We start from the raw sequence: 14,850 nt of genomic DNA on the forward strand, positions 1-14,850 counted from the left end.
ATATACATGTATAGTTCCCCTGTAATTCTGTTCCAAGGCTCTTGAAACTTCTGTGTATTTAGCATCTCCCTAGTTGAATATAGCTATGCTGCTAACACATTCTCCAAACCAAGCAATTTAGAATGTTAATGCCCATTTATGATGTAGATTCACATAACTCTAAAATACGATGGATTCCGATTCTTCTGACTTCTCTAGGATGACACTTGGGTAACAATTGAAGAAACTCTATAACAAACAGAATTTACATAATAGCAACTTCATGTTTACAAATCATTCTCATCAATTTAAAATATTGTGATTGAAATCACCATTGATAGTAACATGACACACATCATTAAAACACGTTCAAGGGCATCTAATCTTGTATTTGAGGTCTTCCACAATAACAGCTAAAAATGACTAAGAGGCTAAATTTCTCAACTATCATAGTAAAATACAAATATATATATAAGAAAAGTTTGGTAAGGGCCAATTTGTAATGAAAGCATATTGACCAGCATGGGAATAGAGAATGGCCGCTCTGGGTTGCTTTTGTTCCAGAGTTAAAATGGATCTTTGTTAAATGAACTGTTAACACAATCTAAGCAAGCTGAACAGTAACGTTAAGAGTCTTCGCAAGGTCTTGCTTAAAATCTTTTGAACAAAATTTAAATATGCCACAGCAAATGCATCAATTCCATGAGATGCCCATGAGGCTATTCACTGAACTCAGGCTCAAAGCTGATCCCAGATCAATCTGATCCTTTCTCGCCCTTTCCCCACTTCTCTGTGGATTGGAACACACACAAACTGGTTACCTCGGTCAAAACAAAAAGATTTTCCTTGCGTTCCATCTTGATTCTTGTGTGTTGTGAAAGAACCATCTCAAGAAATGAACACTTTGCCATGAATATGACTAAGCATTTACAACACAGACAATGTCTACTTTTCAAAGAGCCATCTTATCACTCAATTCATGTCATAGTTGCAAAAAAGAAAAACTTCAGCTGAAAAAAAAAATTCTCTTTGCCTTTAGCTGAAAAACAAAACAAAACAAAACAAAAAAACAGCCCAATTAGGATGTTTTAATATCCTAAAGAAATTTTGCAGTGCTTAAAAAAAAGGAAAATCAAACCCAAGTGCCAAGATAACACATTTCTTTGCATTTCTCAACTACATTTCTTTACAGCTGGTTCACAGGGCGGATGAGTGGGACCTCTTAGGTGCACAGTCCCTACAACTTTTATTAACATAGTGCCATCAAAGTAAGCTCCCCACACAATTCACAGGCCTCCGGAATCACTCATTCACAGATGTTTTAAAAATGATCAAACAATGTATTCCTCCCAGTTAAAGTTGTGTTGGATCCTGAGTTGTGGCTGGGATGAATCTTCAGGATTTCATTCTTCTTCTCTCTTCTCCCCCATTCTTGATGAAGGGGAATTTGGTTATATGCACCCACATTTAACTACTGTTGCTCACTTTCTTCAAATTCAGGACCAATGACATTTCTATGTATGAATTATTTTTATTAGCATTTAGACTATGGTGTTCAAAAGCCTGCTTTTGAATAACTTCCCCCAATAATGGTGCTATTTATCTTCAACATAAACACGAGCCATTATTTTCAGTTTGTTCTGACACTGAAATAGTGATAGGAAATTGCCAACTCTAACAGTAAACTTTTGGGAATTTTTGAGCTACATATATGAATCCCTGATCTGTGGTTTTCTATATTTTTTCATAAATTCCCAAAATAAAGGTATGTGTGCTTCACAACTAGTTATATTTACAAATAGTGTCACTCAGGTCTTAATTGAATCAATCCATTAAAGCATTAGCAGATGCTTTATGGTATGTGTCATGAATACAAATGACAGCCAATTTGGCACCTTAACAGCTCACACAGAAGAGTTTCTGTATAAAAGCTATGTGATTAATTTGATAAGGGAATACAAGTACCACTCAACATTTCCCTGTTTACAAAAAAAGCTATAAGCAGATTGGGTAAAAGAAGAACCATCCACACTCTTACCCAAGAGATTTCTTATCATTACTGGGCAAATATTCCATGGAGTCCCTGCTATCAATGTTTGATGATCTCATATTAAGGACATTGTAGGAATGGAGATAGTTGCATGGATAACCCTATCGGTATATGGCTTTGCAGCATGGTTCTGCAAAGCTGAGTATGCACAGAGACTGAAGCTCTGGGAATGCTGCACACAGCTAACAAAATGTTGAAACCTCACTGACAACCCCTAGCCCAGGAGGAATTGCCTCTTCTGCTCCCCCGTGCTAAATGGCCCTCTCCTCCGACTCCATGCTATGAAAACACAGCACCCTTCCCTTGAACTGCTACACATCACCCACCTAGATGGAAAGTTTGCGCTCATCTCCCATTGGTGGCAAAGACCTCCATATGAGCTGCAGGCACAAAGGAGGGCAAAGAACTTGATTCAGATGAAGTCTAAGATCCAGGTTGACAAGATTTGTGAAGAATGACGGAAGAGGTGACTGCACTAGCTTGAAATCTTGCTGTACTTCTAGCTAACCCGTGCAAGGGGCCACACCTGTTTTCACTGTCAAGCATAAAATATTATCACAGGGCAGAGGTAAGAATGTCTCTGGCAAGGACTAGCAGTCTGGATACTGTATTTCTAATACATTTACTCTGACATTCTTTTGAGGAATACATGGAGAACTGACAGTTGGTTATGTTAGTTTACATGTTCCCTTGTTCTTATTACATTAAACGTATCTATAAGAAGGGTTTGCTTAGCATCCCCAGAAAAAAAAAAAAAAGTGTTCACATTCTTTAGGTCTGACCCGTGGTAAGGAGAGGGAGGATTAGAGAACATCTACTACTGACCATATGGAAGTTTTGGATGATATAAATTCAGAGATTCAGACCAGCTGAATCAAATTAAAATGTACATGTAAAAAATGTGTTAGATAATGGGAGGCAGGACAGAGAGAGAGCCAGGTGAGTGGGGAGTCACGCTGAGGCAGGACACAGAGGCAATCAGACTAGCATGTGGCGTTTCCTATGGAGGGCAAGATGGTCAGAACGGGAGAAGCTGCGGTCACAGTCCGGGCACTGGAAAGGTTTGATTCCAGTATGTTTTCGGAAATGTCTTGTTAGTTCATCAGACCGAGCAAACTTCCATGTGCACCCTTCCCATGTACATTTGTAGGGCTTTTCCCCTGTGTGTGTTCTTCTGTGTGCTTTCAAGTGGGAGCTTTTAGTGTACACTTTGTTGCATCCATCATAATCACATCTGTGTATCCTCCGCTTCCTTTGAGTATCCGGGGATTCCACAGGTAAAGGTCTCTTCCCAGGCTGCACGATGACCGAAGGGTGATTCTCTTGCAACAATGCTTGCGGGGGGGACACTGAGTTCATTAAGGGGGGTGACATTTCTTCAGGATAATAATCTGTCCTCTGTGGTTTGATCCCAGGTTCTATTTTAATTTTTTTCTGTGATATAGGCTTCTCATATGATTCAATTACAGGTACTTGCATGCTACTACTGGAATTTTCCATCTCCTCCGACAAGGAGACCATGAGAGGCTGCTGGAGGTGACTCGTGTACATAAAGGGGACGGGCTGCACCACCACCGGCTGGATGACGGGCAGGATCCCCGGGCTCCGTATTCCGTGCCGCAAGAGGGCAGCTGCCATCACTGGTGGCATGGACAGTGGCACGCCGAAGGGCTGCACGCCTGGAGAAGGGGGTGAGTATTTTTTTATCGGTGGGCTGGAAGAAGGCATGCTCAACCCAGGCGAGGCTCTCCGGTGTGAGGACGGGAACTTCAGAGAGGAGTGTGAATTTCCAGCCGAAGGGGGTGAACTCCGCTTGTTCACCGTGAGGTCCACTGGCTCCATCTGTATTCCGTGCGACAGGCCTTCTGGGGTCTGAAAGAACTTCTCAGGCAATGGTGTGGAGTAGATGACCCCATACTTGTTAGGCTTCATGGATTCCATGTAATTAGATGGGTATGACACTGAGATAGGGTCCATGGCCTCTTGCTTGACAGGAACTGGGTCAAACATGAGCATTCTTTTAGTTAAACCTTCTAGGGTGCTCTGGTGTTCGGCTTTGCGAGGCGCGGTGCGGGGCGTCGCTGACGAGAAATAAAGGCCCCGATCCGGGCTGCCTGGAGCCCCCCGAGCGCAGCAATGTCAGGGCTCCAGTCCGGGTGGCGTTGGCGGCCGCAGGGGACGGGGACGGGCGCGCGTGCGGCGGGCGCTCTCGCTGCGCTCCGGCTCGGGCCCCGGCTCCGCGCGGCTCCGCTCCTGGCTCCCCTCTACTTTTTGTACTTTTAAATCAAATTGTGCTGGGAAATATAAGGCAAAAAAACTGGGAAAATTCGTTTTTGTTAACAGAAGATGACACAATAAGGAATCCAGATGAAATATAAGACCAGTGTTTACAATTTCTCATAAAAAGTGTAATTTTCAACTGTAGCCTCATAGCTAGCTAACAGCTTTTAAAAACATGTACAGCCAGCCAACAGTTCTCTAAAGCATGTATATGCTGCACTAAAACATCCCTGCTAAACATCAACTGTACTTAAATGGGTTTTACTGAAGTACGACTTTCATGATACTTTTAAAAGCCAGTCGTTTAAAAAGTGAGTATGATAGGGCTACAATAATAACATTACTATCTTTTTCCCTTGGTAAATATGCCTTTATTTGAAACAAACCTACGAGTGCTTCTTAATACCACAGAATCATGAATACTTGCAGTTATTAGCATTTCCTAATGATTAAAACAATGTTCAAATAATTACAAAGTTACTTCATCAAAATACTTAGAAGTATTTTGATTTTCTGAGGAGTGTTTGAAAGCTCTGTTTATAAATAGTGATTGTTACGTTTATTATGTATTTGGTGCTGAAGATAAACACTTTTTACATAAAGCATTGTTTTAATATACTGGTCTACTAATGAGGCTAGTTATTAGATATACTGTATTTTAACACTGAAGAATAAAGCTTTATCTTCATGTTTATTTTATTTATAGGACTCTTATCAATGAAGAACTTTGTATCCAACAATAATAAACTGTCATATTGCAAGTTGCATTTTGTAGGAGAAGCAAAAAAGACTGGCTGTGACAAAATAAAGAAGATATTTGCATTATACTTGCTTCCTACAAACAGTCCATTCTGAATGGTAGAATTAAATGCAAGCCAAATGCTTTTAAATGTTTGTGTGCCTAGATGGCAACTACAATCTCCACACACTTAAAAGAACAATAACACAGAACACAGTATCCTTAATGATTGTAGCACATTTAACACCTTCAGCCATCACTGGGTTTTCAGATCATATTGGCAATGGAAATTTCACATCCGCATGTGCTTGCTTCGCTTCACTATTTCAGAGAGCCTTACAACCACTCTAGCAGCTTCCACCAAATCATCACAAGCAAATATTTTAAGTCCACTGTCTGCTTTTAGTGCCTTAACATCATCAACTCATGTACCTTGTAACTGTACCACAACAGGTATTTTAATTTCCAAACCTTTTACTGCCATGACTATACCCTTTGCTATAATATCACAGTGCATGATTCCTCCACAAATGTTGACCAGAATAGCCAGTACCTTTTTATCTGAAGTGATAAGCTTAAATGCTTCTGTTACTTGATGGACTGTAGCACCACCACCAACATCAAGGAAGTTGGCTGGAGTCTCTCCATGAAGTTTTATTATATCCATTGTGGCCATAGCCAAACTAGCACCATTTACTAGGCAGCCTATACTTCCATCGAGGCCAATGTAGTTGAGATCTGCCTTAGCAGTATCTTTGTTCCTTTCATCTTCCTGGATCCAGTCCTATAGATCAAAGATTTTCTTTTGGTGATAGGCTGAATTAGAGTCAAAACTGATCTTTGCATCAATACACAATACAGCTCCATCTGAATCTTCCATCGTTGGATTTATTTCTACCACGGTTGCACCGTATTTCAGAAAAAGGCTGTAAAGCTTGATCATGTTTTCTGCTGCTGAAGCCACAATATTAGATGGAAATCCCATCTTCTGTGCAAGCTTATTCCTTTTTGATGCTTTCTACAATATCAATAGGTACTTTAATTATTGCTTCAGGAGTCTCAGCAGCAACGTCTTCAATGTTGACCCCACTATGTGAACTTCCTATTAATACAAGACCTTGAAATGACCTTTCCATTGTTATTGCAAAGTAGCACTCTCTCGGGATGTTTTCACTCACAGACCAATACCTGATTGCATATTCTGCCCTATTCTCCCATTTGCTTGGTAAACAACTATTTCTTAATAATTTGTGAAGAAACAGCTTTTGCTTCTTCTGGAGAGAAAACCATCTTCACTCCTCCTTTGAGGCCACTTTCAAGTGTTCCTTTTCCTTCACCACCAGCTAAAACCTGTGCCTTCATCACAACATCTTTTGAACCTAATTTTTTGGCAATTGCATAAGCTTCATCTGGTCACTTTGCCACATATCCTTTGGGAACAGAGACACCACTTTCTTGCAATAATTCCATGCTCCTGTATTCATGTAGTGAGAGATTCCTTTGCTGTTGCTGCTGTACTTGGAGTCCATGGTTAATAAACAATCCAGAACTTTCCAGAACCTGAGCAGCGGCCCTCAGTGTGGTCCGAAGGGTGGCGGCCACCAACAGCTGGCCGAAGAACAAGGAGGCCAGCATTTCTGAGTCTAACATTATTATTAATACAAGTTACAGAAGAGATTATTGCTGTACTTTTCCTCATAAACACCATCAAATTTTGTTGCAGTTACAAAAAGTACAACCATGTTACTTTTTCTTTTACCAAATTTAATTGTCTCCCATGTCTTTAAAGTTTTTATTCAGCAGAAGATAATTCTTACACTCTTTTCTGTAAGAATTCAAAGTATTTAAATGTGTAACTTCATACTATATTACCATGTTTTTCCCTTCTTGTTTCCACAAAATATATATGTGTATATATATATGTGTCTTTTTTCAAAAATGAAACCAGATGTCCACATTTTAAAGAAACCCTGCATGGGTTTGGATAATGAGAAGAAAAAATTTTAAAAAGACTACAAAATTTTCAGAGCTAAAAAAGATTTTCGTATGGCATGAAGTGATCTCCTGCTAGTCCAGAGTTCAAAAACACTCTAATGAAGTTCATTTATATACATTTTGTTTGCTTTTCATGGAATACTACATTTATTCAGGTGAAATCACCTTTTTTAAAGTTCTTTGAGTCAACAAGTGTACACAAGTGTTTTTCAATACAGTTATTAAAAACAGGAGACCAACTTGAATGTGCCAAGTGGATTCCATTCAGCTGGGCTTCTAGAGTCATCAGGAAGAACATTAGAGAAAAGATTTCCTTGGTTGGTTTCTATAGCTTGATAGACCAAAAAACAAACAAACAAAATCTACTACAACAAACAGCAAAATTTTTGTCCATAAGGAAATGGCTCACTCCTTTTTTGTCTTTTCTGACTTGACATCTGCTAAGGGAACACACTTAGGAACATATTTAGATGAAAAAGATTCTGCCATCCTGAACTCACTGAGTTCTAATGGCCTGCCTGTAGCCCCTTTGACTGGTCTGCAGCAATTCCTGTTGGTGTAGATGCTTCATAGGGCAACATTTCCTTAAGAATATCCCTTTCTACTCTTCTTTATTCTTTTTTTTTTCCCCCAATGGTCTCTTTGGAGTTTGGGGTATGTTTGAAAATTTACTGAGTTGCAGAATAGGAGCTGCATGCTTGGAATTTCCAGTCACCCTACTGACAACTAAGGTTTTGTGTCCTGAAGCCATTAGAGTTTCAACTGTGGGAGCACTCTCTGAAATTACTGCACCATCTATTCGAAAATGTTCTGGTTTCCACCCTCTTCCTTGGCCTTCTCCTCCGGTCTCTGGTAGACTCCCTACTCCAGGCCTGCAGAGCTCCGCCTTCTGAAGCTCCACTTGTGCGTTCAGTCTCAGTTATTCCAGCGTGAGAATAGCTCTGACTATCTCAAGTCTTCTTTGCTTCAGTGTTACTGGAGTCTCTGCTCTGCCCTTTAGTTGTTCTGTCTTCTCAAGCTTGATCTTTACTTTAGTCTTCTTCATTGTCACATTATCTATTAGAACCTTTATTTCAATTCTGCCTTCCATTTTCTGCTGAAGATTAAATTGTTAATCCGCCGAGATGGGCGGATCCCTTGAGCTCAGGAGTTGGAGACCAGCCTGGACAACACGGGGAAAGCCCGTCTCTAACAAAAATACAAACAAAAAAAACCAAAAAACAAAAAAAACAAAAAACGTAGCCAGGAGAGGTGGCGCATGCCTGTGGTTCTAGCCACTCGGGAGGCTGAGGCACGAGAATCTCTGGAACCCGGGAGGCGGAGGCCGCAGTGAGCCGAGATCGCGCCACTGCATTCCAGCCTGGGCGACAGATCCTCCTGGTTACTTCAGTTTCAAGGTTTTTTTCTCACATCGCTTCCTGGTTGTTCTCCAGTAGGACTAGATTTCTCTTCATACCTCGCAAGCGGGTCCACGAGATCTTCATTAGTGAGCGCGGTTACCTCGAGATCAGCTTTATCTTTTGGTCTGGGTTGAACCGTTTTCTTCGTGGCTTTCCTGCTGCGGGTGGCCCGGCTCTGGAGCCAGGACCAGGGTGAGCTCGAGTTCCGCGCAGCTGGGGGAGGCGGGGCGCTCGCCCTCGGCGCCGCGGCCGGTAGAGGCAGGGCCGAGTGCTGCAGGCGGAGCTGTGTGTCCTGGTCTCTGCGCTGCTCCGGGCCGGGAGCCTTACTTTAATGGCGACCAACTCACTCTTCAACTTGTCTTTCGTCAGGACCCAGGATCTTCCAGGAACGTTGGCATATCCAGGAACTGCGAGTTCCGCTCCCGGCAGCCTTCACAGCCTCCGGTCCCGCCCGAGCTCGCCCGGGCCTCGCGTCTCCCGCCCCGGAAGAGCGCCGCGGAGCAGGGCAAAAACTCGCGGACACAAAGCCAGGGCAGACCTGACACAAAAGCCCCGGGGCTGAACCATGCAGACACCCGCGACCAAGCCGGAAGCCCACACCAACCGCAGCCCACACACTACAGGCCACTTATTTTATTTTATTCTTTTTAAAATGTGGGTTTCTGGTCTGTGCAGTTTACCTCGGTGTGACTCAGGAAGGACACTGGAAGTCCCCTGATCTGGCCAGGACAGAGCCACGTGTGTGTTTAGGAAAAGTGGCCTTCTGTTCTCCATCCCTAGGGGCTCACGGGATGCCCTTAGAACAGACTGGCCACAGCAATTCCCAGTTAAGGCAGAAGGTTGACGTGAGATCAGTGTTTTAGGATTAAGTTCTCGCGAAGGGCAGAAAACTGGGAAGCCCATACTTTTCCACGTTAATCAATTGGTTCCATAAACATCATTCCATTTATGTTTTTGTGTTTTTTATTAATAATTCCTTTGAGCTTCACTGGGAGAGATGAGTATGACTGTGGAGCTCAGTTTTATAAAGCATGGGGTGGCTAAGAAACGGAAGTAACTGCCCCAGAATCCCACAGTCACCCAGTGACCTTCAGCCCAAGAATCTGATGGCCACTGCTGCACTCCAAGGGAAAGGAGGCCATCCGGAGAGAAGAGAATTACAAGAATAAGAGTGCAGAGAGTGTCCCAAACACAGTCCTGAGATTCATAGAGAAGCACAGGAGGGAGCAACCGTCCAAGTATCCAGAGTCCTGTGAGGTAGGGATTTCAGTCCTCAAAGCCACCCTCTCCCATCTGCCAAGTCTTCTGTGGACGTGCGTGGCTGTGGTTCCCTTCCCATTCCCTTTGGGCCGTGTGCTCTAGGTTTCCATGTGAGGGCCAGTACTCCTTGCCTCTCATGTCCCTCTCCATTTTGCCACAAATGCAAGGGACCCCATACTTGCCTTGGCCCCACCCCTTGCCTCTCCTGGGGACATTCTTCCTGCTCAGTAGTGGGCCTTGTGAGGACATGCATGACAGCCTGAGTGGGAGCTAACCCAAGGGCTCAAGGAGTTCCAGGAACCCCATCTGCACTCACTCACCTCCCTGCCAAGCGCCCCTGCATTCTTCCTGCACTGCGCTCCAGGTGTTGACAGCTCCTGGGCAGGGTAGCCGGTTCCAGGCAGCCCAGGCTGAATGGAGCTTGGGAGCTGAGGTCCTCTGCTGGGGATTCACTGCTCCAAGAGGACAGGATTCTGACTTTATGGGGGAAGGGCTGGATAGGAACTAGGAGACCAGTTATAGGCCTGTTGCCATCACTCCTGGGACCAGTTAATTGATCTGTGTTCAGTACAGGATAGCAAAAATGGACTTGACCTTTTCTCTGTGTAACTTCACGTCTAGCCTTCCTTCCCTGGGCACAGAGGAGACCTGCCTCAGGCGAAGTTCGTCTGTGGAATTAAAAAGTCTCTTGGGCTCAGCTCTCCCCAGGGGCCTTCAGAAGTCACCAAGGATAGAGCTGCAGACCTCTGGTGGTCAGACAGGGACTAAAACCGATCACACCTACAAGTCAATTACGAATCAATCTTTCTTCCTGTTGCGGCTGTGCCCCTCACTTAGTCACCTGTCTTAGATGGAAGCTTCGGTCCCCTCCTGGGCCCCAACCCTGCGGTCCCCAGGTTCCCGGTTTTTCACGTCTAATCTCAGTTGACCCCCTCCCCCACACACCATTTTTGACCACCCAGTCCACAGAACGCCCCTGGCTTCCTAATGGGCCAGGTCCTCCTTAGAGGGCAGGAAGGTGGTGAGGGAGCATGGACGCCGAGCGCCTGCTGGGCAAACCCGAATCTGGGGCCTGACCTAGCCGGTGGCCGGTGACGGTGCCCCGGGACCGGTGGTGGCTTGGCGACTCCTCTCTGGTCCTATGCTCTCGGCCCCAACCCCGCGCTCACAGCCACCTCTTGAAGCCACCAGTGCTGCGCCCTCTCGGTCACGCAGGGGAAGAGCCGACCGGACGGAAGCAGCGCACTCTGGGCGCTGTCAAGGTCACTGTTGTGAAAAGCCGGGAGACCAGATGTGGACACAGGGAGGCCTGGACCCGAGGAACGGCTGGCCAGAGGCCTCGTGTCTGCCCCTCTTCACAGCTTCCTCCTCCCAGGGAAGCTCCCCGCGTATCCTCAAAGCAGAGAGTGGTTTCCAAACGGACCCCCACAGCGTCCGATTGGGCCATCCCGGCCCAGAATGGAGGGTGGGGGGCTCATGGGGTCGCCAGGCACCAAGGGCCCCGCCTGAGCGGACCCGGTCTCTCCTCCATGCTCGCCTGGGCCTCGAGGGCGGCGAGCAGCTCGACTTTGAAGAAGGCTCCGGCCGGCGCTTCCCAACTCGGGCAGCCTTCCTGGCCCACCCGGGAGTTGAGTTTCAAGGCTTTCCGGAGAGGCCAGCCCATATTCGGAGCGGAGAGTTTCTCAGGCCACAAACCTCGGAGAGAAGAGCCCTGGTTCCCTGAGCCCTGGGCCACAGCTGGGCGGGGCAGGAAGACTCCCGGGCGCTTCCTCGCGGGGGCGACTACGAGCCGCTGAAACCAGTGGCCGCTCCACACTATTTAAGTTGAGGTTCCTCTGCGATGGCTGCGGTTTGCGGTTTCAGCTTAGTGTGCCACTTAGTACTAATATTATTACTTAGTGTACTTAGTGCACTTAGTGCTCTAAGTTTACCAAGTTTACCACTTAGTGTACCTAGTGTACTTAATATAACACTTAGTGTATTTCATGTTTCAGCCTTGCGTAGAAAGGCTTCTTTCTTTTCTGGAGTAGTCAGTGGTTAGATTTCCGTAGTTAGAGCGTGCTTGGTCTTTAGAAGACGACTTTGCTGTCCATTGCCAACCCCATCCGAGATCGCAGCCCTTTCCCCTTAGTCCCAGCTCATCAGCAAAGAGCTCGGTGGCTCTCTCCAGAGGAGACTGAACGAGGTTGTGAAAGCGGCTGGATCAAAAGTGTTGCCATGTCGGATGGAGCGGTGTCCACGATGAACCTGAGCATGGTACCAGCATCTGGGGGTGTGGAATTGGGAGGGAAAGCTGGGGCCCCACAGTGTGAGGAAGGAGGTGCATGGTCAAACCAGACTGGGCAGAGTCCTCGGTATTTAGGAATGTCGAAATACTAAATACTAAATCTCTAAATACTAAATACTGAGCTGGGATGGAATCTCTGTGCTGGAGGCTAGTGGTGCAAACTCTTTTTCCGCATGAGGTTCAGTCAGGTTAGGCGTCGGTTTCTCATCTGCAGGCACAGGTGACTGACTGCCTTCAGCATGGGCCCATCTGTCCATCTCTCCTCCTGACCCCGGTCTCATTACAGGAGAGGGAACTGGGTGCTAGAGGGTGGGGAATCCAGGACATCAGAGGTGTCGCACCTGGATAAAGGGTTTTGAAAACGACAAGTCCCAGGGCTGATTATTGATTTTACCACATGCAGCCTGTTTTTATTTATGAAGTTTCTTTTCTTTTCCCTTAACTTCCAATGATACACTATAATGTACATCAATGTCCTTAAAACGTATGTAGTCCTCTTCACCTAGTAACTATACTGATCCTCAAGTATCCGTTCTCTAGTCAAGGGTTATACCTGTTTCTCCTAGCCCCCACGCCAGTGCTGGGTCTGGTGTACCCCTCCTGCAGTATCACCTCCCCCTAAATAAGCACCTTTCCCTATAATTTCTTCCTTTTCCTCTATTCCTTCCCATCATGTTTGCACTCACTGTGAAGTAAGGAAACGCTTCCTAATTCTGTTTTTCCTTCCTACCCTTAGGAGATTTCTTCCTCTGCGCTGAGGATCTCACTGTGCACCTCCAGCCCTGGGTCGTGGTGGGCTCTGGTGGCCACTGGAGTCTTTGGAGCTGCCTCCCTCTGGCTCTGCTGGGTGAGTGCTCTTCTATACTCTCTTTCTCCACTGATAAAAACAAATCCGAGAACATGTTCAGAACAACACTTCCAGAAAGGATGGTGTTGAGGGAGATAAGGAGTAGGGGAAGGAACTCCACTCCCTTGGATGAATTTAGAGACAATTTATTACATTAATCTCTGGACAGGAGCCAAGACAGAGTCTAGAGTAAGCCAGGCTGCTCAGGTCAAATGTCCGAAGGCCTTCTCTTCTCCCTCCTCACATTTCAGTAGACTCAGTGCCAAGGCCTTGTCCTGGGGGCAGGTGGCCTCAGCCACAGTAAGTCCCTGAGATCCTGTACCACTGCGTGGAACCCTGTTCTCTGCATGAGGCAGGCTCCAGGTGCTACCTGCTTCCCTTTCATTTCCCCTGTTCCAAAACATGGTCTCCCCTCTACTCTCCCTCAATCCTTCCTAGCCACCAGCTTCCTGGCAAACAACCACATAGAAGCCTTTTAGTTCATATTTTTATGTCTCTTGATAATATATATTTATGCCACTTCAAATGTTTCCATTTTAGATATTATGTATTGACTTTTCAAAATCCCTTCAGTCCATAGTACCTTCCCCAGCACACACATTTTCATCCTCCTCGTGTAGGCAGGTGGAGATTTTGAGTGCACTGAGAGCCAGAATTAAAATTACTGACTTATGTGAATGCTACTCAGACCTGAGCCACATGTTAAATTAGTTTTTCTTTCCATACATGTTGAAGTTTTCAAGATCTGATAATTGCCTGGTATTTTCATTTTCTTACTTTCCATGAACCTTAATAAATGAATTCACCAACTGTCCCTTAGTTGAGTAAATGTCTTCTCAATACATTTAAACTCATGGTGGCTGTTGTCAAGGTCATCTTCTTGGAGATGGCTTCCCCTCTGCTGTCCACCCACCCAGGTGACCTTCTTCCTTTCTGGTCCTGTTGCCCTTTCACCTTTTTATGGGTTGATGCCTGATTTCATACATCCCATGTCTTGGTTTTTTTTTTTGTTCTTTTTGTTCGTTGATGTTGTTGTTATTGTTATTTTTTGTATATTCCTTCCTCCTCTTTTTGGTATGTTCCCTCCTTCAGTTTTGTTATCCTTCAACTTTGCTATCAGAAGAAAATTTTTCATGCCTTGCAATGTCTGAATTTCACCCTATTTTACAGGGTTGGATTCGGGCGTCGAGGTCACCCCCAGCAGGAACAACTGGGGCCACTGGAGGATCCCCAAGGACACAGGTTGCCCTTTTCATGCAGGAAGAATCTGAATCGTTTCCATCCAGTTTCCCCGGCATGCAGCAGAATACAACACAAGGGGCTGCGGTCTCCTCTGACTCTTAGGGCCCTTGGAAGATCCTGTTCTGCCCAAATCAGGGTGATTTGGGCAAGCATCCTCAGGGCTCTGGACCTTAGTTTCTTTCCCTGGTTGATTGATCATATAGGCGTCCTGACTCACACAGTTGAAAATCAGATGTGGTGAAAGTGCATTGAGACCAGAAAAAATGTTATTGTCCTCAAATGCATGCCCAGAGAGCACTGAATAAATTTTTAAAACACTTGACCTCAGCTGGCATTTCTGTTCCTTTCTAAACTATGGGACTGATCAAAAGAGAGAGGTGAGGTGGGGTGAGTGTGGGTCCTGCCCAGGAGAATGAAGGAGGGAGGAGGGGAAAGGCTGTGAGAAGAAGTGGAAAGAGGGGTACAAAGGATGCAGGATGGTGTCACTTCAGGGAAGGCCCTGGGATTCCTAGTAAGTATGGAGGAGAGGTGGCACCTGGGATTACCTTTGGAAGCCCACATGTAGCTGATCCCACAGCTTGCTTCTCCTCCTGCCTGGACGTCTACACCAATGTGACTAGACACACAGTAGAATGGAACTGGCACCTGATTCTCATACTGGTACCATCTTCTACCCTCGAGTGTTTTTTTCGTTCCTTTCCTCCCTGTTTCCCCACCCCAACCACGAAACCCATTGCTCCATTCTTCCAATATAACTCTATATCACGGCAC

At 45.4% G+C, this 14,850-nt stretch overlaps 1 protein-coding gene, 1 long non-coding RNA gene and 1 pseudogene across 2 annotated transcripts; 1 reads left to right on the plus strand and 2 right to left on the minus strand.

Annotated features, from left to right (window-relative positions):
• Nucleotides 1-243: 243 nt before the first annotated feature.
• On the minus strand, nt 244-4,289 carry LOC129473825 (Krueppel-like factor 3). The gene has a single exon (XM_055264793.2). The coding sequence runs from the start codon at nt 4,043-4,045 to the stop codon at nt 3,008-3,010; it is 1,038 nt and encodes a 345-aa protein (XP_055120768.1). The 5' UTR covers nt 4,046-4,289; the 3' UTR covers nt 244-3,007.
• Nucleotides 4,290-5,320: 1,031 nt separating this feature from the next.
• Nucleotides 5,321-6,846, minus strand: LOC129473820 (succinate--CoA ligase [ADP-forming] subunit beta, mitochondrial-like; annotated as a pseudogene).
• A 2,026-nt stretch (nt 6,847-8,872) lies between these two features.
• On the plus strand, nt 8,873-14,389 carry LOC129473840 (uncharacterized). Its single transcript, XR_008654375.2, has 3 exons — nt 8,873-9,700; nt 12,727-12,837; nt 14,008-14,389. It is a non-coding gene; the product is annotated as an uncharacterized lncRNA (long non-coding RNA).
• Nucleotides 14,390-14,850: the final 461 nt, after the last annotated feature.

Source organism: Symphalangus syndactylus, chromosome 23 (genome assembly GCF_028878055.3).
Source record: "Symphalangus syndactylus isolate Jambi chromosome 23, NHGRI_mSymSyn1-v2.1_pri, whole genome shotgun sequence".
Lineage (NCBI taxonomy): Eukaryota > Metazoa > Chordata > Mammalia > Primates > Hylobatidae > Symphalangus > Symphalangus syndactylus.